Here is a 24,903-nt window from a genome sequence, read left to right as displayed (position 1 = left end):
GGTAACACAGAAAGAAGAGGAGATGTTTGGGAGAAGAAGAAGTCATATTTTCTGGTAGTTGTCCTAAATCCCGCTAGATGGCAGAGTTAAGTCACAGATTGATCAAAAGTCTATGAAAAGATCTATAGTAATATAGTAAAATAAATTCTGGAAGGAAACTACAAGTATCACAACAAAACGTTCACCTAGCATGCAGTCACTATAAGTTAAAAAAAATTGGCTACAGAATACCCTATAGTAATACCATAAGAAAAAATAAAAAAATAAAAAAATACCATAAAGCATGATAAGGTCTATAAACTCAATATTGAGTGCCACGGACACACTTTATGTTCATAGAGGGATATTGTAGGAATATTATAGTGATTTTCAGCATTGAGAAAGTGCCAGTGTTAGCTTAGAAATTATAAATATATATATATATATATATTAGGAACAACATACATATATATATATATGTTGTTCCTATTACTCCGCCGTTAGTTGAGCAGTAGTGACAATTACATTACAGTGATATTAAACAATTCAAAATTTCGCTGGGGACCCCCGGGAACCCTCTCAAGGACCCCTGGGTGGACCCTACTTTGAGAGTCATTATAATATTTACGCCCCCCCACCCCCTTTCCCCCATCACCACCACCACCGCCGCCACCACACACCCACCCAATTTGCCATTCCTCAATTATCCACCTAGGGGCGCTGTGTCCCCTATATGTTCAAATTCATGTGACCGCTGTGGAGAGGCGGGGTTACAATGTAACAATTTAGGTGCTACAGTGTAACCAATAAAGTGTCCGTGATAACAGAGCGCATCTGCTCGGCTTTGCACTCTTCTCTCCATCCGCCGCAGATGTACAAGAGATCAAGCTCGGACATCAAATGACATTTCTAACGGAGGCGCCGCCGAGGGGGACGGGACTGGCTCACAACACGTTCATATGAGGTGCGTAAGCCTGTGGCACATTAAGAGGGGGAATAAATACATTCCTGCAATAGCCATAAGGTGCTTTCAATGTAATTTGGTGTGGACTTGCTGCGTTTTAGAGGGGGGGCGCTCTGCGTTGCATGCAACAGGATTTATGGTTTGATACGGCGGACGTTATTCTTTGCAGGCTGCGTCCTCTTAGTTTCTGGACCGAGGCGCTGGCCTGTTGCTAGGAGACCTTTTGACAGCTGGGAGATATAAAAAAAAAAAGTGACAGTGAATGCATGAATGATGTCTGCTTATCTGGCAACCCAAACCTTCCTCGTCCTCAATCCAGTCCGCCCTGCGCGCTATTCGTGCGTAAATCCTAATTGCCTCTTGTGCGTAAAGGACAACAGTTACCTCTCTGGTTGTTTCCAGTCTGGAGATTACAGTACTGTGCAGGGAACAATGGCCTGTTTGTTGTGATTTCTCAGATCCTAAATATATTCAGCTTCCTGATATTTCATCTTTTCAGAAGCAAAAAAAAGATATAAACTCGTGTCTGGAGGAGAGTCAAATCAGAAAAAACCCTAAAGGTATGGGCAATGTCCCTGCATCATTTGCCATGGAAACATCCAAACCTGCTTACATCAAGAACAGTTCTGGGGACAAAGTGGAGCAATGAATGATGACTGACAAGATATTATGATTTGGTCAATGTGATAAATTATCAGACATGTAGGTCACCAAACTATTATCTTAGAAGGAATATTGCTCCTAATCTCCTGCCCTTACGTGAGTTTTTAGATATGGTTTCCAAATACATTTCTTGCTTGATCTTTGCTCTCCATTATAATGCCTAAAACTACAACATCAAATTTGGACTTACTTGGGCTAAGGTATGGCAAGTGCCCAATAGGCTGTGTTGGGCTGGCTGGAGTTGACCGGTCCAGGCAGGAGTCAGCCAGGAGCTCCCTCTCTCCTCTCTCATCAGCCAGTAGCACTGTCTTGCCTGCGGCCGAGCGTCTGAAGGTCACTCCTGAATGGATCGATAAGTAGATCTCCCTGAGGACTGTGCACGCAGAGTAGGCGCTAGTACACTCAGTCCTGCCTACACTTTAGCCCAGCCGTATATACACAAGCTTTACTCTCTTTGAAACAAGCCTATAAGAGAAGACCCGCGCCGTCTTACTGTATAGTGAGTAAGGTTTCAATCAGTGTATTCGGAGCGGCTTGGGTTTCAGAGCGCATCAGACCTGACCTCTGTTTCAGTCTTGTACTGCTTGGGTATTATTTCGCAGCAGACTGGGGGGGTATCATATTCAGGTGTGTAGCACATTATGTCAAGGTTGTAGCTACATCAGAAGGACTTGGTGTAATTTGGATTCCCAGCTTGTTTTGAGAAGTGCTGAGCTTGTTTATTGCCTTCTCTGAAGTGGCCGCCTGTGTAGAGTTGAAAAGGCCTCGAAAAGAAGCAAACCTGGAGCGTCAAAGTCGACACTTGGCAAAGGTGTGACAAGGGAAAAGAGTCACCGTTAAGCTCGGCGCGCGGTTGCATCACTTTGTGGCACCGAGGCTGGGTGGAATGGATGGATTGACTGAAAGTGACGCGCTCTTCTGTCCTATCAGGCTGATGTATGTGCCCAGTGAGGAGACTACAGTCCCCAGGAGCCACATAGCACCACCCCTCCACCTCCACCTCCACCTCTTCATCTCTTCTCTGAGGGCATGCCTTCTGAACCTAGCCTCAGGTAGGTTGCCCCGGTCACTCCATGCATACATACACGCTCGAGACTCATGGCTCATGGTACAAACATCCAGTTTGGATATATGCACATCAAAGTGGTGCTGGGTTATTTCTGCAACCGTGGATAAAGAGACACTTACATATAAATAACTATATAAAGGGGTGGGAGCACTTTTATTAACTATTTTGACCTGATGAAGATCCATTCAGGATCGAAACATTTAATAATGGTGTATGAATGGAGATCCTAGTGTGCGGCCTCTACTCTCTTTATCTACAAACAGCCACTTTCCCATCCATTCCATATTCTTGGTATGTAATTTAGTGGCCCACACACTCTCACTCTCTCTCTGTGTCTCCATTTCCGATCCTTTCTCTCTCTCTCTCTCTCACCCTCCATCCCACTCCCTTTCTCTGGATTGTTCAATTCTGTCATTTCCCCTCAGTCTGATCCAGCTGGGCAATTTTGTCCCTTTTCTCCCAAGGCAGAGTCCAACCACCAAACAAACACCCTGACTCATCATTCACCCTACTTCCATCCCCTACCACACACACACACACACATACACACACACACATGCGGACAATGTTTCCTCTGTCTTACACCCCATCACCATGAAGGTGACAGAGCAAGCCTCTGGCAGACAACAGCATTTAGAGTGACAGCCAGCGAGGACTGTAAGTGGACAGAGACAGATTTGGACGGACAGGGTGGCGTGATGCTGATGGATTGGTACAAGCGGGAAGGGACAGAGGATGGGTTGGAAAACAGACTGTATTTGCTGCTACACCAGCCAACAGCATATTCAGTCAGTCAGTCAGTCAGTCAGTCAGTCAGTCAATCTGTCACAGAATCTGCCAGACTCACACTGCAGTTGGTGTATTTGTCTAATCTATCATACACAGGGTCTGATTGTCTGACTGGAAAACTGTGGACAGACACATGGACTTGTGGACAGAAAGTCCACCTTCTTCTTCATGTCTGTTTGTAACAGTGGAGACATAATGGAGAGGGCAGAGGCTATTCAGTCCATTAGTGAATTAGTAAACTGTCTGTCACTTCTCTGTGTTGCATTTCACTTTCTTCCCCGTTGTGTTTTTTTTTTACCTTTTGTGAGATTGGAGATTTCTTTTTAGATGAAAAGTCCATTGTAAAATAGTGCTAATAGTAAGAGTAGTAGTAGTAGTAATAGTAGTAGCAGTAGTAGGAGTAACAATAATAGTTGCAGTAGTAATAGTAGTAGTAGTGATAATAGTGGTGGTAGTAGTAGTAATAATAATAATAGTAGTAGTAGTAGTAGTAGTAGAAGTAGTAATGATAATAAGAATAGTAGTAGTTGTATTTTTGTTATGATTATTATGATTATTATTAAATCTCAGCAGAGTTGTGTCCCATCCAGAAGTCCTACTCCAGCCTAACCACATCTCCTCTCCTTGTGTGTGTAGCGGTAGGGAGATGCTGACAGGACAGAGGCTCTGCCAGTCAAAGTCCCACCAGGACTCGGTCCTCTCCGCCCTCAACCAGCAGAGGAAGGACGGCCTGCTGTGTGATGTCACCCTGGTCGCCGGTGAACAGAAGTTCCACGCTCACAAAGCCGTCCTGGCAGCGTGCAGCGATTACTTCCGGGTGAGTCCTGGACCGTGCTCGACCTGTTATTATGAAAAAAAAAATATTTTGTGGACATAATTTGTAACTGGATAGCAACATGTTTTGGATTGGTCCATAAGAGACATGCTTTGTTTGGTGTTTACTAGCGTTAGACTGGTATATTGGTTTGTGGGTATATCAGTCTGATATTGGCCTTTCAATAAAAATCATATATCAGCAAGGCAATGTTGCCCACTGCCAATATGATGTAGGTGAAGATAGGATTTTACACAACCATCTTCAGGGATGTCAGTCTGTAAAACCTGCAATGAAACCTGCTTCCCCTCCGCCTTAAGGAGCTGCTAACCCACCCGGAGAATTTCATTATTGTGGCTTTTAATGGAGCGTTTTAGTGTCCCTGTGCTGTTTCAGAGGCTTGTCCACGCAGCCGCACACGTGAAACACTGAATCCCTGTAATGTTTGGCATGAAAATGGTCAGGTATAAATATACAGAATATTGGCACAGAATATCATCTATCGTCAGCTTCAATCCAAAAATCTCCCTTCAAACCGGCTGAACCCTAGTGTTTCCATTTGCATGCTGTCTTTTAGCGCATTCAGTGTGATTCTAAATGCATGCTGTGGGCGTACAAGCAGCCAGTGAGGTGGATTCATGCAGGCAGACAGCCAGACAGGAGGAGATTTGCTGAGATGGGCCGCACAGGGAAAAGGGCACCGATGAGATTTGATTTAGGGACACTGAGCAGATTAGGAAGTAGAAATTAATCCCTCTTGAAAAAAATGAGAGGCAGATTATATGTCCAAGTTGCCCAGGGATTATTCCTTCTGTGTGTATGGGGGGGGGGGGGGGGGGGTAATTTTTACTTATCTTTCTCTGCAGAGAGTTGAGGGTGGGCGAGTCACACTCCTCTCCTCCCTTTGTCACTTTTGTTCTCCTTTTGTTCTCCGGCTCCCATTTTTAAACGCCGCTCTTTCAAGTCCCAGCTGAGCCAAGCAACACTGTTGTTCCAGCACTCGGGTTATTAGATCAGTCTGCTACAGTAAGCAAGAAAACCCACTCTGCTCCCCTGTTCATCTGTGGGGGCTTAACAACATTATCTTGGGTTTGTCATCTGACTCCACTGCTGTGTTTCATTTAGTTCATTTACTGAGGAGACGAGGGGCTTCGGAGGGTTCTGTGTGAATAGCAACTGTTGTTTTCTCTCGCTCTCTTCCCATCGCTTTCTCGCTCGCACACTCTCTCCCACACACACATAGCAGTGATTACAACACATTATCTAGCCTAGCGGACATGAGCGATTGTAATGAGATACCTGACCAAGCGTGAGTTGTTTACCTGGGAGCTGGCCTGACTCTGTCACCTGCCTCTTCCAATGCCATCGCATTACTAAGGCGTCTGGACAGCTCAGGGAAATATGGCCAAATATATCACACCGACTTCACACACCGCCCTCGACGAGAGCACAAGCCCACACACACACATGCATAAGTCTTAGTCTGCTTTCTTAGTCACACAGAGAGATATTACTGTCTGCTCGCCTGCAGCCGGGACAGTCCCTGTATCAATAGCCATTATTGTCCCAAAAGACTTATTTCACATATTATTGTATATAAGCAGTACCACATAGAACTCATTGTTTTGGTATTGCTTTATGAAATAAGTGCTTTTTCAAGATTATACAGTACTATAGGCTCCATATGACTTGCAGCTGATCACTATTCTGTGCATTCTGTCCTTCCCATATCTATGATTTGATGGGTTGAGGTGATCTGTATTGATCGCCAAGGGGAAACTGGGGATTTGCTCCAAAAAACATTCAGTACCATCCACACAACTAGAGCACTGTTTAACACAACTTCTATTGAAGTCACCTCATAGCAATCTGTTTTCCACAATTTTCCATGCCTATTTAGTTTTTCTTTACAACATTTGAGAAAGAATAGCCTGCAGTGACAACTGCAGTGCTGATGCAGGATAAATGCTGGATTAGGGTTACACCAATATGTTGGTTTGCATATGACGCAGTTTGTTTGATTCCATATTTATTTAATTGATCAATACTACAGTGGCTGTCTATGGGAAGACCTTGAGCTGAATTGATTCTAATGTGAAATTTTGATCGGATTCCACACAAATATGTATGGATAAGTAATTATTGTTATCATTATTATTATTATCATTATTGTTAGTATTAGTAGTAGTAGTAGTCCTATCAGTATCCTTATATCAGTATTCTGGGGAGTCTTAATGCTCTATGGTCTAAATGCTGTTTCTGAGAATTTTCCACCCTGCCAAGAATAAAATTCTAGGAGAAACACTGAGTCCTTGTAAATTCTGGGAATTTCCCGGCATGAAAACAGTCAAATTTAAAGACCTTGAATAATGGCACAAAATACAAGCAGTTGCAGCTTCAATCCAAAACCATCTGTACCAGTATCGGCCTTCGGAAACCCATATCAGTCAAGCCCTAGGCGGTATAGGAGTTTTCAATGTCAGATACCACCGTTTCTGTGACCTACCTGCTTGTTTCTGCATCCACATCCCCTTAGAGGAAACCTAAAGCCGAACATTTATTCCACTCAGACATGAAAACAACCTCGCAGAATACTTTAATGTCTGGCTGGGCGTGTGAGGGAGTCACAGGTCCCCTCTGGTACGATCACTCAGAGCCGAAACACGTAAATGTGTGTTGGCAGGTCAGGCCGACTGCAGCACTGCAAACCCACTGCAGCAGCTTGGCGTGAAGGGACTGCAGTGAGCCTGGCTCTGTGGCTCAGTGTGTGTCTGTACTGGGTCTATATGTACATCCCAAGTCAGAAGACCCATCCGTCACCACCGCCATCCCCCTCCGCACCTCCAGCAAGGTCAGGAGCAGCCGCGCTCAAGGCGAACGGCTCTGCAAACTCTCTCCGGGTGTCCTCTCTCAACCTCCCCGCACACACACACACACACACACACACACACACACACACACACACACACACACGAACATGGAAGGATACATGCAGAGTGTAGGCAATTTCTCTCTGTCACACACATACTCTGTCCCTTTCACTTTCTCTCTGTGTTCCACTCTTGCTTTCTCTCTGTGTTTTACTCGCACACACACACACACACACACACACTGACCACAGCTCAGCCACCATCACACCCCAGGTTGTGCCACTGGCCTGCCTGTGCCCAGTCAACCAGTGGATTTTTAATTAGCGCAGCGGTGAATCAACAAAGCTCAGTTCTGAGGAGAGATGCACAGGCTTTGGTTAAAACTCAGCGTGGCCTGAAGTCGACCCTGTCTCACACATCACGCTCACAATACAGACGAGCCATTTGCTGGGGCGGGGGAGAGGGGGCGGAGGGCGGCGCCTGGTTAAAGTTCATGTGTATGAATCAGGGAGATTTTGATGAGTTTTGGGAGCAAGGCGAGGAAGGATGTCGGTTTCGTGACAAATAGAAATGTTACAGCGACTGGACGGCCCGAGGGCTTTTGATGCCCATAATGCTGTTACGCACCAATCTCCGAGTCCAGATAGTGTGGAGGGACTGCGCTGCACACTGCCGCTGTGTGACTAAAAAGACATTCGAGATAGGAAGCTGGCTAGATCACTAACCTGAGGCAAGTTCTTTTTCAAAGTGAACTGTGGGGGGAAAAAAAAAGGTCTGCAGCGGCCTGAATGAGTTTTAAAAAGTTATCTTAGCGGTATCTTTGCCCCATGACAATCCAGTGGAAAAAAATATTCCAATCTTAATGCTATGATGCTGTTGTGAAACGGTGCAGGGTAAAGGCCTCAAAACCTTGCCGTCTCTGACTGAAGATACAGATTGTAGATATAGAGGTGCTGATCTTCATTATGGCCTCATCTGATCCGTCACCCTCCTCCACGCCGCTGTGCTCTGCTGGTCGGCCCTGATCGATGGCTCCGTCATCCCCTCATGGTGTGACACCAGTCAATAGCTTTGATTAGCGAGCAGCTAGCTGGACTTGTGCACAGCAGGGTCAGCCTGCAGATGGCTAGTCCGCTGCTTTGATTTCACGTGCGTGGTGAGTGTGGTGTGCACATTTGTTTGTGTGTGTGTGTGTGTGTGAGCGAGAGAGAAAGAGAGAGAACAAGAGAGAGAGAGAAAGGGAGAGAGGCTCTATACCAGGAAGTACTGATTTTGCTATTTATTTCTGCTGACCTCCGGGTCTGAGGCAGGCAAATCAATAAAGAAGGTTCTAGTATTTTGCGTATAGCAGGTTTTGATGAATTACGATGCTGTATGTGCAGCACATACACACACACTAAACCCATTTCTCAGTCCCTTCATGCTTCAGAAATATATAGATATTAAATCATCAGCAGCCTACAGAAAGTCAACATTTAGGGATTGGAAAAGAAAACCCTCATTGATTTCCCCACCAATGCCCATGTTTTGTTTTTTTGCCATTTCCCAATGCAATATCAATGGTTTGACGTGGTCCCAGGGTTATTTAAACAAAGTTGGTAGACACTGTGTCTCTGCGGTACACTGATATGCCATATGTGCTAAATATGTGGTCATATTTGCGAATAAGTGGTGTTCCCTCAGCTGACCTCCATGTTTTGGCTGTGTGTCCTCAGGCCATGTTCAGCCTGTGTATGGTGGAGAGTGAGGCGGACGAGGTGACTCTGCAGGGAGTGACCAGCGTGGGGCTGAAGCACGCTCTGGACTTCGCCTACACTGGACAGGTGAGCCTGAGTTATAGACACTATAGTGTGTTAATAATCTGTGACATTTTCATATAAATAAATATCCATTTTTCTACTCTCTATCACTGATTGATATAACCTAATAGTGATTCAACCTCTAGCCAGTTCATGAAAGCTTTTACATTTGCTGTTCAAAACACAGAGTGTCTGGTAGGTCTTTCCTGGGAAAAATCCTCTGGCACACATGCGTTTTACATTTTCACTGTTTTTGGAAGATGATGAAAAGAACCTCACACACTGGCTATAAAAAGAATAATCCAAAATAGACTTTGTTTGGAATAAATAGAAGAACTCGGTAGTTAGCATGAGCAGTGATAGCCACCATGGCTGATCAGGCAAAGAAAAGAGCGCCACCTAAAGAAACTCAGACTCCATCAACAGAAAATCCAAGGAGAAAGACGTCCCAGTACTGGACACACTGTTTGATTGACAGGTGATCTCTGGAAAGTGCAGTGCAGAAACACCACAGCAAAGAGCACTTAGCAAAGATGTCAACAATAAAACAAAAAAAACAAGGACCTCTCAGATTACCACTTTAACCTTAGACTCAACAGTAGCACTTCCAATTGCAGGAGGACTTATATAGGACGGATAAAACGTTATAGGGGAGTATGCAGTTGCCACTCGCCTCACTGCTGAGCAATTTCCTGAGACGTACATAAGAAGCAGATTTATATTCACCCTTAAAGGATAAGGGTGGTGTTTTTTAATGCATTTCTTATCGTCAACAAATCCTATGAAAATAACAAAATCAGCAATGATTTTGTTTTGCCAACAAGTCTCGTCCATGTAGCCGGTGCCCAATGAAGCCATCTCCCAGCAGCCATAGAACTCCATTGTATTAAAAAAACTATTAAAAACACGTCAAAGAGCCATGCCGTTGCTCTGGGCAGCATATTTCATCATCGCGATGCACCGGGCCAGCCGAGTTTTTCCTCAAACAACTTAATAAGCCGACCGTAAACACGTTTTCCATCTCAGGAAAGTAGTTCCGTAGCACTGAAAATAGTCCCCGGCGTAATGAAGAATTTGTTCCCATTTGAATTTGATTTGGTAATAACTACAACAGTCTGACTTTTCATGGTAACAGTTAGCGATTTTAAAAATTGAAACTATGTCTTTGTGAGCTGTATTTAAAGGTTTTTAGCTTACAATTGGAGCCAATGACTTCCGGGTTGACGGCTAAAAACGGTACGTGGGAAGTCAGAAAGTAACGGGAGTAGAGCAAACACATTGTTGATTTTGTTACTTTCATAGGATTTGTTGACAATAAGAAATGCATTAAAAAACACCAGCGTTATCCTTTAAGAAAGCATATGACTGGAACACAGCACTGCATTTCGATACTAAAGCAACAAGACCAAGTCCTGTGAGTCAGGCCTGACTCACAGGAAATGACACTTGCACGTCATTGCCCTGATGTCATTTCACCAGCACAAAACCCCTGCAACTCTCACCCCGTCAGTACAGAATGAGAGTGTGATGATTTCTAATAGCCTTCCCTGACCCTTTTAGTGCCAGTGATGCTCGGTCCAATAAGCAGCCTAGTGGCTCAATAGCCTGTGACTCGCTGTGCAGTATACGAAGAGGAACTTTATAATTACTCCTAATTGTATTTCCACAGTGGAAATGAGCAAAGAGGGAGTCGGTCCGGCTGTGTAAGTAGGTCAACAGCAGGCTAGCGAACCGCTCTGCTTTGCTCAGCTCCTGTCTGCCCAGAGGAGATGATAGCAGATGAGATGAGGGCAATATGCTTATCTCCACACTGTAAATAATGACCTACTAAAATCCTCCAGCCACATGTCATAGGCCAGCAGGGTTGGGAGGCACACTGCCGCAGGAAATGCTCAGAGAGGACATAAGTCGCTAAGTATGCTGCGACACATCACTGAAATTTGCACTGCATGCCAAAAAAACGTAGGCCAATCACAGCAGATATTGCTGTTTTTAAGGCGATCATTTAAACCATGTAATTACACTCTTATCTGCAGTGTTACTGCCACAGTTTTTAAGAGATTGACCACAGTTATGACATTTTTCAGAAGAGCATAAATCAGCAATATAGTGGAGTGAACCTACATGGGCCGGGTGCTCGGTACATGAGACGACTAGAAGCATTAATGAAGATCTATAGTCTGTTGTGCAAGCTTCTTTTTTCAAAATTGTACCTTCTGCTCCAGGTAAAAGCGTGCAGCACAATAAATGGCGGTGTACACAAGAGCTCGCTGCACTCCCACACAGCAGAGAACCAGCCAGGTGTTATAAAACTGACTTCTGCTGTGTCAGGTTGAAGTGCTTTAACTCTAGTGGACCAGTGGGGTGGAGAGGAGAGCAGGATATGAAGGGCATTCAGTTACAGTTATTATTTTTAGTTGCCTTGGTTTCTGCTCACTGCCAGATCCCACAAAGTGCAGCACTTTGAAAAATTGAATGTTTTTTATACAATATTGACCTGGGCATATATTCATCGAATAAGAGTAGTGGTGATCTTTGTGTTTTCCTCCTAAATTAAAGTATAACTGTGTTGTCATGTGATCTGACCAGTGATCAGACATTGAAGTGTTCCTATTCTTACAAGCTTGATGCACACAGATCCTACTATTGGAAGCAAAGAATCATAGCTTGCTGTTTCCCACCTGAATACATTAAGGATATGGAAGACACTGCTGGTGGTTGACCCATGCCCATGCCTGGCTGGAAACCATGCTGTGATAAATGGGAATCTGCAGCTACAGTTCCACTTGGAGAGCAAAAAAAGATGCCATATCAGCCAGGCTTGCTAAGAATTTGTCTGTTTATATGCAGAATATTTTTATCATTGCGACTGAATTACTGCTAAATAAAGTGACTGGATAAGGTGTGTGTTTACATGCACCAAAGCATGTAATCAGCATAGATGTAGAGGAGTTTTGGACATCAATTACTGTAAGTGGACAAACCTGCACAAAGAATATTATGTATTCCAACCAAAGAAAGAAGACAGTTTAAAAATGTACATAGATATTAGACACTAATATTCTGCTCTGCCCTACAAATACAAAAAACAGTTCTGCTTTTTGTGTGTTTTCAAGATCAAAGGTAATGAGTATAGGATTTAAATTACATAAAAGCAAAAATTGGTCCAATAAGCAGTGCTGCTAAACAATACAGTCCACTTCTGTACCAACGATGCTTTCATTGGAGATAAAAGATGAAGTAATGTTTCTCAGTTTCACTACTGATGCAGTTACGGTTCTTTGGCTATGTAGGGCAGTGCTACTGAACGGATTATCAAAGGTTTATACCTGCCCTTTCTACCAAACCAAATTTCATTGGGAATGGGTTGCTCTATTGTTTGAGGTGGTAACATGAGGGATGCTTATTCTGATTGGGCTATTATTCCGATGATTAATGGAATATTAAGCTCCATGTAAACCCAGATAGTGTGCTCAGTATAGACACAAGACAGGACATCATGTACACATATACTGTACAAACAGTAAACCCTCCATACAAGACCCTTTACCAGTGACAGCAATAAATACACAAATCAGTCAGGCAAGGCCAATTAATAGTCCTACAAAAGTGCAAAGTGAGAGGTGACAAAATAAAAACAATCAATGAGTAAAATCAATCTAAATGTTACAGGATCAAGTGTGTGAGTGTGGATATGTCACTGGGGTTATAAAGTGGTTTCCTAAATCACAGATGTTTCATTGAATTAGGCCCAGGACCCCCCCCCCCCCCTTCTCAACACCAAATACAGCTAAAGTCAACTCCACTACCCTGGACCTATACACTTAGGCAGGCTATCCCTAATTCCCAACATTACTCAATAATTTCTAAACTTGTTATTGATTTTGACAACCACAACAACAACAACAGGCTAATGAGAGGGACTGACGGTCTATTCAGCAGTTCACAAACCAAATAGTATCAACAATAGGCTAAAGAGATGGCTGATTCTGCTGGTTTGAGACAGTTTGCTCAGACACCAAATTAAATCAGCAAGTCAACATGTGAACACTCTAAATACTGTATATCAGCAAACATGCTACAAACAGCCAAAACATGCCAACAAGCCAACATATTCATACTATAGAGTCAATAGCAACCATGCTACTAACAAACCAGATCAACAATGCTACTACCAACCATTTTGTCTGATAGAATGCTACTAGCACAAGCTAACAAGCTAACATAACAGTCAACATCCCAACAAACATGCTACTAATACACAGCCATAGCAACCAAGCTATTGGCAAACAATGTCAGCTAGCATGCTACAAACAAACAAGAGCTAACAAGCAAACATATCAACACCTGGTTCCTAAACTTTAACTAAAGTAAAATAAAAATGCTCATGGACTATTTGTAGTTTTCGTTTTGATCCTATCCCAAGTGTGGAGAGAGCAGTAATTTCTGTCATGGCAGCAATTTATTCTCCCAATTTAAGGGATTTCAGTTTAACTCATGTAAACAACATTTAACCTACTGACATTTCTAAATCTGTAGTAAGTAAACATGCCACAAAGTACCATTCCCTCAACGTGCTTACTACAAAAAGGAGAATAAAAAATAAGTAAAAAATAAAACTAGAGTAGGCCTACTTTGAAAAGCTAAAACTCAACTAAAAACACACACTAAAATTCAAAGGAATTAAAGTGGAATTGAAGCTAAAATAGAAACGAAAACTAAATTAAAAGCATGAAACAAAAATAACCTTGGTCCTCTCCTCTGGCCAGATCCTGCTGGAGCCGGCGGTGATCCAGGACGTCCTGTCTGCAGGCAGCCACCTTCAGCTGCTGGAGCTCCTGAGCCTCTGCTCCCACTACCTCATCCAGGTACTCACACACACACACACACACACAGCTGTCTGTGTGTATGAAATGGAGGCGTATCTCTGGGCATATGCAGGCACAGGAATAATAGGAATCCGATTCATAGTTTTCATACTACAGAGAGGCGTATTCCACACAGGGAAAGTCTAGGAATTTGATAGGAATATAGTGGAAGTTATTGTACAACTTGTTTCACTCTTGTGTTGCATTAGATGGAGGTTTTCAGCCCAAATGTAATGGAAACCAGACTGTTTACCCCTTTAGACAAACAACATCAACAAGCCAGTGAGGAATAAAATTTCTAGGTCATGAAAGTGATTTAGTTATGGAAAGTCATGGAATTTTATATCAGCACCATGGTGGGAACGGTGATACTGAATCAGTTGTTAAATGAATGCAGTTGACATTTCTTGTTGGTAACTAAACTACATGCCAAAAAGTAGCTACTTAAAAAAACTGCTGTCATTCAATTAAGGATAACTAACGCCAAATTACTGCAATCTTTAATTAAAGACCAACTGTAGGCCAGTCAGTGTAAAGGCACAAATAATAATGTAATACTCTATTGATCCCCTTAGGGAAATTGTGTTTTTGCTTGCTTGCCCCTCCACAGAGAGGTCAGAGGTCAAGCTACAGGGGATTCAGTGTCTTGCTCAAGGACACTTCGGCAGGGCAGATGCTTGCTGACTCAGGGGCTTGAATCCGGGTTGTCTGGTTGAAGGACGTCTCTCTAAGCACTATACCGCCCTGCTGCCCATTTCATGTACTTTATCCCTAACCTCAAGGTGGATCTGTTGGACGGCAGCAAATTCTGCCCGCTGTCCTAGGGGGAAACAGCCAAAAGCTAGCTAACGGCAAAACTAGGCTGAGGTTGCTGCAGAACAGAATCACCTTGATGCATTACATACTACATATGAAATGTTTTCCCTTCTCCCATTAAATGCATTTTGCAGTTGTTTGATAACGGTTTAATTACATATTTTGAACGATACTGACACACTCTCACCAAACTCACATGGAATCACACACAGGAAAAGACACACACATGCGGCATGGCACTGTATCTAATCTCATGTTTGACCATCACACCCTTCCATGTTTATTTGAAAGACAGATCAGCTAAAACTACACAAATCCCTGCCACCATCCTAGATACAGCATGTTTTACCACCCCAGTCATTACACAGTTACATCACCATGGTAAACTGTGCTCTTACATGCCATCTGGTGGTGGCAATATCCTCTCTCCTGTTGGTTGCTATTAATGAGCTAGCCCATATTTCATTATGGACAACACTGCAAAATCCGGAACAATGTCAACAATGTTCTGTTTGTTCATCTGTTCGTCTACTTATTTGTTTGTGTGCAGAACGTATGAAAAGTGCCTGTTAATATTTTGTTAGTGTGTGTAGTAGAAGGTAAGGTTACACCGATAAATTACGCCGATGACATCAGGCCGGTATTAGCTGCATTATTCAAAATCAGATATCAGCCAGTCAGTGTCATCCATCTCCAATATGATGGATATGATGTAGTTTATAATCTAGTTATTTGATTAGATTATTATATAATTGATCAATACTACACTGGTAGTCTATGGGAAGCCCTTTATCTCAATAGATTCTAATATGACATTTTGATCAGATTACACACAAGTATGCATCAATATTATTACTATTGTTATTGTTATTATTGTTATTATCATCATCATCCTTGTTTTCAATGGAGAGTTTCAGTGTCTCATGGTCTAAATGCTCTTTCAGAAGCTTTTCCACCCTGACAAGAATAACATTCTGGGGGAAACATATTGTATACTGGTACTTTTTGGAAAATTTTGGGGCATGAAAATAGCCAAATTTAGGCTATAAATCTTGAATATCGGCTATCAGCAGCTTCCATCCTAAAATATTGGTATCCAATTTATAATTTTTTTGCCATTAAAATGGTCAAATTTACTGAATGAAAATACTGAAACTATCAGCTATCGACATCTGCCTTTAAAAACCCTTAGGGGTCGAACCCTAGAAGTGGGGAACGTCTGTGAAAACACATTGGGATTAGTATTTCATGCATCTGTTTGTATAAGGTGAAGTACAGCCAGTAGATGGCAGTCTTATTCCACTACTGAGAGCTCATCTCTTTATCACCCCCATCCTTTCTATCTATCTGTCTCTGTCTCTCCATCCTTGGCATCTGTAATATCAGCATCATTTGACAATGCAACTGAAATCAGTTCATCAGTTTAATTTCATGTGATGTATAATATAATAAATGTACTGTATAATACATGAGAATGAGTGTTCATGTCTAACTCTTGGACACACATCTGGGTGAGTTTCATTTCAAAATGAGATATCTACAGTTTGAAAAATGGGACATATCCTTATAAAATGATTACTGGCATTAAAGTAAAACTCACTTTGGAATATTATTGAAGTTAATTGCTGCCTGAAGATATCTGCTTACAAAGTAGTGACATTTTAGAGCATGTGATCTCATGCATTTTTGAAATACTGAGGAGAAAACACACTAATCATTCCAAAACATTTTTTCCCCAAAATGGACACATAGCAATTTCAAATCAAACCATTAATTTATTCTCACTGCACAAAATTATACAGAATTAACAGGGAGTGTTTGGGAGGAAAAGCATTGTTGGTTGTCGATATTTCACTTAAATAGGGGGATTCATGTCATTGCGTGTGTTCGCAAGAAGGCTGCCATCTCCATTTTCCTCCCTTTAAAACCCCTCCCTTTGATGGGCTCTGAGAATAATGTGTGTTAGTGTTTCATCTACCATTGTATAGGCAAAGTGAGAAGACAACATTTCATCTGCTGGTTTCAGTGACGTATTTAAGGGTCACATGGTCTGACAGCTCACTCCGGATCCTTTCCACCCAGGTTAATGTATGGTGGGAGAGGACGGCGATCTGTATGTACTGTGTGTATGTAAGTGTGTAACCTTCCCTTGCAGGAACTGAGCAATGTGAACTACCTGGAGCTGTACCGCGTGGCCGACCTGTTCCACCTCCCCGCCTTAGAGGAGGCTGTGGTGGGCTTCCTGGTGGAGCATCTCTCTGAGCTGAGCCAGAGCCGGCAGGACGAGGCCCTACAGCTGCCCTACCGCCTCCTCAGGGAGGTGCTGAAGAGCGACCGCCTCACCTCCCTCAGCGAAGAGGAGATATGGAAGGTACTGGAAGTGTTTGTGCGTCTGTGTGTGTGTGTGTGTGTGTGTGGTGTTGTTTTTTTTCCACGCATGCCGGACTGTTGGAGGCGAGGGAGAGTGGAGGCGAGGAGATGTTATGGTGCTGGAAGGTGTGTGTGGTTGCTGTTCTTTGCCTACTATACAGACACATGGGGTAGATTGGCGGTGGGAGCGGGAGTGTGATGCATGCTCCTTGTCAAGACAATATTTTAATGAAAAAGAAAGTGAGAAACAATCTTTCTAAATTTGAACAAATTGCATCCTGGCCATGAGGAGGAGTGCACACACCAAGCCATATAGCGCACACAAATAGAAGTGCATGTCGCAATACATAACAAACACAGTGCATCACACACACGCAGGCCACTAAACGATAAGTTAAACAGTGCCATCTGCATCTCATTCACTGTTTGTTTATATTGATGAGTGAATGCAAGAAGAAAGTACAGTGTCTGCCTGTGTGTGTGTGTGTGTGTGTGTGTGTGTGTGTGTCAAAGAGAAAGACTGTTGGGTTGTGTCAGTCCATGCATCCGAGAGTGTGTGTGTGTGTGTGCATGCATGATGAACTGCCGGGGTGTGGAGATTGCGGAGTGAAGCGGCAGTGTGGGGTGGGGACTGCCGTTTTGACTGTTCATTTGCACCAATCAGCCTCCCCCCCCCCCCCCCCATACACACACACCCCACATCTCTCTCTCTCTCTCTTTCTTTCTCTCTCTCTCTTGCTCCCCTTCTCTCTGATTAGGCCCACCGCGGCTCCATCAGGGCCCCAATCCCCCAGCTGTCACTCGGCCGCCCGTCTGATTGAAAACAATCAGGCCTCTGATGGCACAATTACCCTGACCCTTTAGCCAGCCGCCGCCGCCATAATCAGCCTCTGATTAGGCTGCTTTGGGCCTCCTTCACTTCGCCCAGAAGGTTAATTTGGGCATCAGACGGAAGCGAGCGGCAAGCGGGGGCCTGCCGTCCGAAAAAGGGGGGGAGCGGGTGGATGGGAGGGTTGGGGGGTCGTGGGGGGTGGGGGGGTGGGGGGGGGTGGTGAGCACGGCAATACCGGACCGATATAGTTTGGCCGTCAATCATCGTCACTCTGAGTTTTCGGAGAGTCTCTCACGCTCTGGAAATCACATTTTCTCCGGCTTTGTTTTTTTTTTTTTCTCTCTCTCTTCTTTCGTCTTTCTTGCCATCCTTTGCTCTGCCTTTCTGCCCCCCCCCACCCCCCTCTCCCCTCCCCTCCCCTCCCCTCCCCTCCATCACTCTCTCTCACTGTCTCTTTCCCTCACTCTCACTTTTGTGGTCTCTCTCTCTCGCGCTCTCTCATACACACACACACACACACACACACACACGCACACACACTCTCTCACACTTCCTCTTTTTCTCTCACTGTGGAGGGGAAGGAGGAGGAGGAGGAGTTGATTTATTCTGTGCCCTGAGGAAGTTGTGTGATGCAGCGTGACCTTCACAGTCAGCTGCCGTAGTGCACGCACGCACACACACACACACACACATACACACACACACACTGTCACTTCAGAGCTATGAGGAGGAGAACGGGTGTGGGGGGGTGAGCGATAGAGAGGGCGAGGTAGAGAGAGGAGAGTGGCACAGATACCACAGGAAGACAGAATACTGAGTTGCATGTTTGGGTTTGTTGTGTATTCACAGCGTTGGAGTATATTGAAGGGGGAATACAGAAAGAGCAATTGGGTTTGGGCTGGGTTGCCAAGATAATGTACACAACGAGTGTGTATGCATAGATACATGTGTATACACCAAATGCTGTATTGTGATTTCTGTGTGATATTGGAGCACATATTCAAGGTGAATATGATTTTCAGTCAGGACACAGCTGTAATCCTGAGGCTATGATACACAGGTAACAACTTGGACTGATGTAGATGGGCAATTTTACCAACCACTATGACCAGCAGTGTTTTTGAAATGATGCTTCTGTTATTCACAGTGATTTTGTCCCATTTGCCCATGCTCGTCCTTGTCTGAAAACAGTATGTTGCCCATCTCCATTGCCTCAAAAAGTTGCCTTTATGCTGCTGTAATAAGTTCCCTGTCTCTACACAGATTGTGTTAAAAACCACTTTGTTTCCCTGATAATGGTATCAGTGATCTCCAGCCATCTCGCCCACATTCACACCTCACTGCAGCTAAATAACCTTCCACCGCTCTCAAGTTCAATTAAATCCCTTCTCTGCAACTCAGTCTGCCTGCGTTGAACAAAGGAGTGTGCCTGTGGATATTTACAGTCACAGTCTGTATTGAATGCTCCTGATGAATACGTGTGTGCATGTGTGCGTGTGTGTGTGTGTGTGTGTGTGTTTGCAAGCCTGGATGTAAATACAGCGGCTGGCTCGCCTTGATCTTGCCATACTGGTCTGTAGGTGTTTGGAAGAATAATTATGATTAGCAGTCCTCCACTCCTGCTTTTCTCACCCACTCTTCTTTACCTCTCTTCTGCTGTCTCCCCTCACTTGTTTCCTGCCTCGTTCACCCTCTCCCTCATTCTTCTCATCCTCTGTTCTCCATCCTGACTCCCTGCCTTCCCTTATTTCCCTTTCCTTTCCTCTAAAATCTCCCTCATCACTCACTCTCCATCTCATTTCGTTCTCCATCTCCATCTCTTTTATCACCCTCTCCTTTTCTCCTGTCTTCTTCCCCCTTTCCGTCCTTCTGTTCCATTCCTCTCATCATCCTCCACTTATTCACTTATCCTTTCTCTTCTAGCTGGTTGTTCGGTGGCTGGAACATGACTGTCGCTACCAGTACACCGAGGACCTGCTGCAGCACGTCCGCTACGGCCTGATGGACGTCCCCACCCTGCACCACCTGGCCCGCAGCCACCCTCTGGTCCAGTCCAGCCCCACCGCCGCCGCCCTGGTGGAGGAGGCGTTGGAGTACCACCACACCACCTTCGCCCAGCCCCTGCGCCAGTCGGCCCGCACCAGGCCTCGCTTCCAGTCCCTCACCCTCTACATCGCCGGCGGGCGGAAGCGGGAGGTGAGCCGGGTCAGGGAGCTGCGCTACTTCAACCCGGCCGCCCAGGAGCACGTGCGCGTGGCGGGGGGGTCGAACTGGAGTGAGCTGGCGCCCATGCCCGCCGGGCGCAGCCACCACTGCGTGGCCGTCATGGGGAACTTCCTGTTTGTGGCGGGCGGGGAGGTGGAGCACGCCACCGGGAGGACGTGCGCGGTGAGGACTGCCTGCCGGTACGACCCCCGGGGGAACCGCTGGACGGAGATCGCCCCCATGAAGGCCTGCAGGGAACACTTTGTCCTGGGGGCCCTGGGGCAGTACCTGTATGCCGTGGGGGGCAGGAACGAGCTGAGGCAGGTGCTGCCCTCCGTGGAGCGCTACTGTCCCAAGAGGAACAAATGGACGTTCGTCCAGTCCTTCGACCGCTCGCTGTCCTGCCACGCCGGCTGTGTGGCCGACAACCTGCTCTGGGTCTCAGGTACACACAGATGGGGAAGAAGGACTCGAGACACACACTCCCACATTACCTTGTCATATGCACACACACTTGCAGCACACGTATACATGCATACACAAAACACATGCATACACACTCTTAACTTGACATTTACCTCAGACACACACTTTTCCATACACGTGTGCACCAAAACCTACTGCTCTCTGTTAAAAGCCTGGTGTTTTGCTCCTGTGTGTTTCAGGTGGAGTGACAAACACTGCTCAGTACCAGAATCGGCTGATGGTGTACGACCCAGAACAGGTAATTATGGAGCAGACCAGAGGGAGAGAAGAGGCTGAGATAACACTTCAGTTTGCATTGGCTTTATTCCAATGCATTAAATTATGGGAAAGTATTGGAAGTACACAGTCATACTGTTCTATAAGTACTTAATGAAAATCCTCCTAATAAAAGGGTGTAACACAATATCCTAAGTACAAAGAGTGCAAACATTATTGTTCAGACTTGCACTGTTTTGTTGCAGTGGTGAGTGCGTGATTTTCATCAAATATTATTGTGTACTTGCAATACTCACACTAGTTATCACAATGGAATAAGGCCATTATAAAGGTATAATGAAGGATATGTATGAGCTTTCAACAAAACATGAAAATGAGCACAGCAATTTCTGTTTGTGCATCTCTATGACCCAGCTGTGAATTAAGCTTGGATCCTACTACGGCTGTATGTTGTATAGGAGGTATGCAGGTGTGAGCGATTATATGTGTGTGTGTGTGTGTGTATATATATATATAAGGTGCACGTCCATATGGGTTTGCGTGTGTATATGTTGGCGTGGAGGAGAGGGAAAGAAAGAGCAAGTAAAAGAGAGAGGGAGAGAGTCTCATTTGTATTCACCACGAATCTACATTCACCTGCCAGAGCAACAGCAACCCCCCACCCACTCTACCCTCAACAGATGGCCACCCGTCAGCTCCCAGCAGACACACACACACACACACACACACACACACACACACACACACACACACACACACACACACACACTCTCATTCTCTCTCTCCCTCAATCAAGCACTCTCACACACACGCACACGCGGACACAAAATAAGCTTCGACACACTTAGTGAAATGTGCAGGGATCCTCGGTGTAAAATGGAGTGGCTGAAACATATGATTAGAAATAGGGAGGGAAGTCATTAGTAGAAACCAGAGCTCCAGTGTCACGTTATTTATCTAGCACTGAGCATACATCAATTACCCATGCATGGATATGCTTAAATATTAATCTTCCTATTCATCCTCCTTTCCCTCCTCTTCCCTTCCCACTCTCTCCGTTTCTCTCTCCCTCCCTCTCGCAATATCTCTCGCCTCTTTCTCGTTCTCCTCGCATTATTTTCTCCCTTCTTTCTTTCCCTTCCATCTGTGTTTTTTTTCCCCCTCCGTTCCTGTCAGAACCAGTGGCTGGCCCGCAGTCCCATGTTGCAGAGGCGGGTTTACCACGTCATGGCGGCGGTGAGGAGGCAGCTCTACGTGCTCGGGGGGAACGACCTGGACTACAACAACGACCGCATCCTGGTCCGCCACATCGACTCCTACAACATGGACCTGGACCAGTGGACGCGCTGCTCCTTCAGCCTCCTCACCGGTGGGCGGGGTGACAAGACGCACACGTGCAAACACGTATTCACTCACAATGTCGTACCAAAAATGTTTGAGAAGATGAATCAGTCAATAGTGAAAAACTGGTCCACATTCTTGTCTTGCTATGTGCTGTCCTCCTCCTAAAAACTAGATGCACTAGGCAAGATGTTTATGTAAACATACACTTGTCTTATCTGCCTAAATCACAAAATGGGGAGGCAACAGAAAAGAGCGTCCCATCCCCACTAATTGAGACGCCGTAGATTCGCTCTATTTGCCCAAATGAAATTCTGATGTCGGGTGTAGGCACTGATGAGAAAACTTCACACACACACACAAGTAGAGACGAATTCAAAGTTGAGAGCGAAATACACAAGCTACTCCTAAACACCAGCGACTGAGCGCTCCGTCCAGAGAAAGCTGGACTCACCAACAATGGCTGAACCTCTTCAGCACTCTCCACCCCCAACACACATTTAGTTTACTGATGTCACGTTACATGACTTCTGGGTATTTAAGTCCTCAAAATTCAAACAGTTACCGCTCTCTGCCATTTGGGGCTGCCAACACGCAAAGTTGCCTAGTGCAGCTTTAGCTAAGCACAGCCACGGCTCTTTGCCTTAACAGCTGCCTCATGCATAGTGACCAAGCTGGTACAGAAAGTTTTTCTATAAAACTACTCATCACAAAATTGTACATTTCTGGCTCTGGAAGTTACCAATTATTTTGGTTTGGGTGTAATTTGTACTAAAGTACTCCTTAGATGTTTTAAATTGAATATGTCTGCAACAGAAGGCCATATTTTGCAAGTTTTCCATTAACACCAATTTATTGAGAGCAGAGTTTTTTAAATAGAGCACAATAATAATAGAGTCTGAGTGAGTGCTCTCTGCTTCTCCCTTCTCTCAGTACATACAAACAACACACATAGTGCATACATACTACCTCCCCACTGGCTGTGGGAGGGTGGGGGAGTGCTATGCAGTGCACACACTGGATACACTCATGCACACACATATGCAAACATATATCCATACATCGGAGCAGTAGGCATGCTGCACCTTCAGCCTCCTGTCTGTTGGGGGAGGGAGGGAGTGCAAGCATTGGAGACACACACACACACACACACACACAGACACAATACCACACACAGTACTTGGACCTGGGCGAGTGGACATGTCTCTTTACCTTGCTCATCAGTGGGCATCTCACACACACGGTCATGCATATAAGATGTGGTCCAGTTCATATTCCCTCAAGGGACAGTGTTGATCTTGCAGTCTTCGGTTTGGTCCTCATCAGCTTGAAATAAGGGCTCAGTGGGTTCAAAGTTCATGTGTGCCGTGTCCAGCTTGTGCTGCTGACTTCACTGTTCCCTCCCTCCTGCCTTATTCCCTCGTGACTTTCCTCTTTTTTTTTTTTTAACTTGGATCCCTTCCTTGTATCATTTCTGTAAAAGTTTAAGACAAAGTCACAGGAAGGAGAGCAGGAGCTCAATCTTGGCTCTCTGAACAACCTCCCCTCCCTCCCCTCCCTCCCCCCCGGTGCCCCGTCTTTCTCCATTTATCTCTCCCTCTCTCTCGGGGGACGTGGAATCATATTGTCAGAACGCCCTCTGCTCGGCACAGTTGAAGCATCGTGTCGGCTCTGTCCTCCCCAGGTCAAAACGAGTCCGGAGTAGCAGTCCATGATGACAGGATCTATGTGGTGGGTGGGTACTCCATTTGGACCAACGAGCCTCTGGCATGTATTCAGGTGAGCGATGTGGCTGTTTGCACTTAGCTTTATAACAATTGTGACAGTTCTGGTGGGTCTTTACCTGAGAAGAGTATAAATCTATTTTCATTAGCCTGAATCTATAGGGAAAGATTAAACGTAGTAAATTTGAGTCACAGGCTAAAAAACAAAAAACTTTAAGAGCCTTCTGTCATGTACAAATGTTGAAAAGATTTTGATGCCATGTTTTAATGCTGCCTTCAAGTGCTACTAGAAATATCATAATTACGACATTAGTGCGCATTAACGATCTAACAAAATTGTAAATGTGACTGGGAAATTTGTGATTTTCTATGATATCCGAGTTGCCGAGAGGTGACGTTTGGGGGGCGGAGCATGGAGGCCCTGTCAACAACTGATGGTAAAAGTGAATTATACAGCAATCAATTCATTATGCTGCTGTAGTACAAAGTAACTCTGCACTGCTTGATTTCCAAAATAGAAGGGTACCTGAAAAGCTGCTCTGCTCTACCTGAAAAAGCATTGGAATACGCGACTAGTCACATTTACGAATCCCGTTCTTGAAGGGAGGAGTTTACTAGGAGCACTTGAAGGCAGCACAATATAACCTGCCACTTTCCAGGTGCTGGATGTGAGCACAGAGGGGAAGGAGGAGGTTTTCTACGGGCCAACGCTGCCGTTCGCCTCCAACGGGATAGCAACGTGTTTCCTCCCTGCTCCGTACTTCACCTGCCCCAACCTACAGACACTCCAAGTACCTCACCACAGGATAGGTGCCATTTAATATCACCGATAAACAAGATGTCAGAAAACATGAACACATAACCAGAGGATGGAAGTCCCTCAGCTCTGGAGCCACATGTGGCCCCTCCACCCACAGGTCTGGATTGAGGCTTTTTTCAGTACTGTGCCCCTGCTCATTGATTACCCTGCCTGGACAGTCAGAATTTGCAAAAGTGACTGACAGAAATGCACCCGATCACAGTAATCATTACTGAAATTGAGGTTGGAACTAGGCATCTCTGCCACAATAGTGTACAGGGATTTCTTTGAGATCCAAA

At 44.9% G+C, this 24,903-nt stretch overlaps 1 protein-coding gene across 6 annotated transcripts; it reads left to right on the top strand.

Moving 5' to 3' along the window:
- Nucleotides 1–2,635: 2,635 nt before the first annotated feature.
- Nucleotides 2,636–24,626, top strand: klhl32 (kelch-like family member 32). Of its 6 annotated transcripts, XM_071902431.1 has the most exons (10): nt 2,636–2,658; nt 4,101–4,281; nt 8,864–8,971; nt 13,717–13,815; nt 16,787–17,002; nt 19,757–20,483; nt 20,704–20,762; nt 21,917–22,109; nt 23,766–23,860; nt 24,465–24,626. In XM_071902431.1, exons 1-10 carry the CDS (start codon nt 2,636–2,638, stop codon nt 24,624–24,626), a joined length of 1,863 nt encoding a protein of 620 aa, XP_071758532.1. The 6 variants fall into 6 exon arrangements, with proteins under 6 accessions (XP_071758532.1, XP_071758533.1, XP_071758535.1 ...); XM_071902432.1 differs by lacking the exon at nt 8,864–8,971; XM_071902434.1 differs by lacking the exon at nt 16,787–17,002.
- The last annotated feature ends 277 nt before the right edge of the window (nt 24,627–24,903 follow it).

This window comes from Centroberyx gerrardi, chromosome 12 (assembly GCF_048128805.1).
Source record: "Centroberyx gerrardi isolate f3 chromosome 12, fCenGer3.hap1.cur.20231027, whole genome shotgun sequence".
In the NCBI taxonomy this organism is placed as follows: domain Eukaryota; kingdom Metazoa; phylum Chordata; class Actinopteri; order Beryciformes; family Berycidae; genus Centroberyx; species Centroberyx gerrardi.
Note: the sequence above shows the minus strand (reverse complement) of the source record. Positions and strands in the feature narration are given on the sequence as shown.

Bases quoted from the DNA above. Each gene is read 5' to 3' on its own strand.
- klhl32 (XM_071902431.1), top strand. From the start codon at position 2,636: ATGCCTTCTGAACCTAGCCTCAG. The intron at 17,003-19,756 runs GTACTGGAAGTG...TTTCTCTTCTAG, and splicing joins GCGAAGAGGAGATATGGAAG to CTGGTTGTTCGGTGGCTGGA. The intron at 20,763-21,916 runs GTAATTATGGAG...CGTTCCTGTCAG, and splicing joins TGGTGTACGACCCAGAACAG to AACCAGTGGCTGGCCCGCAG.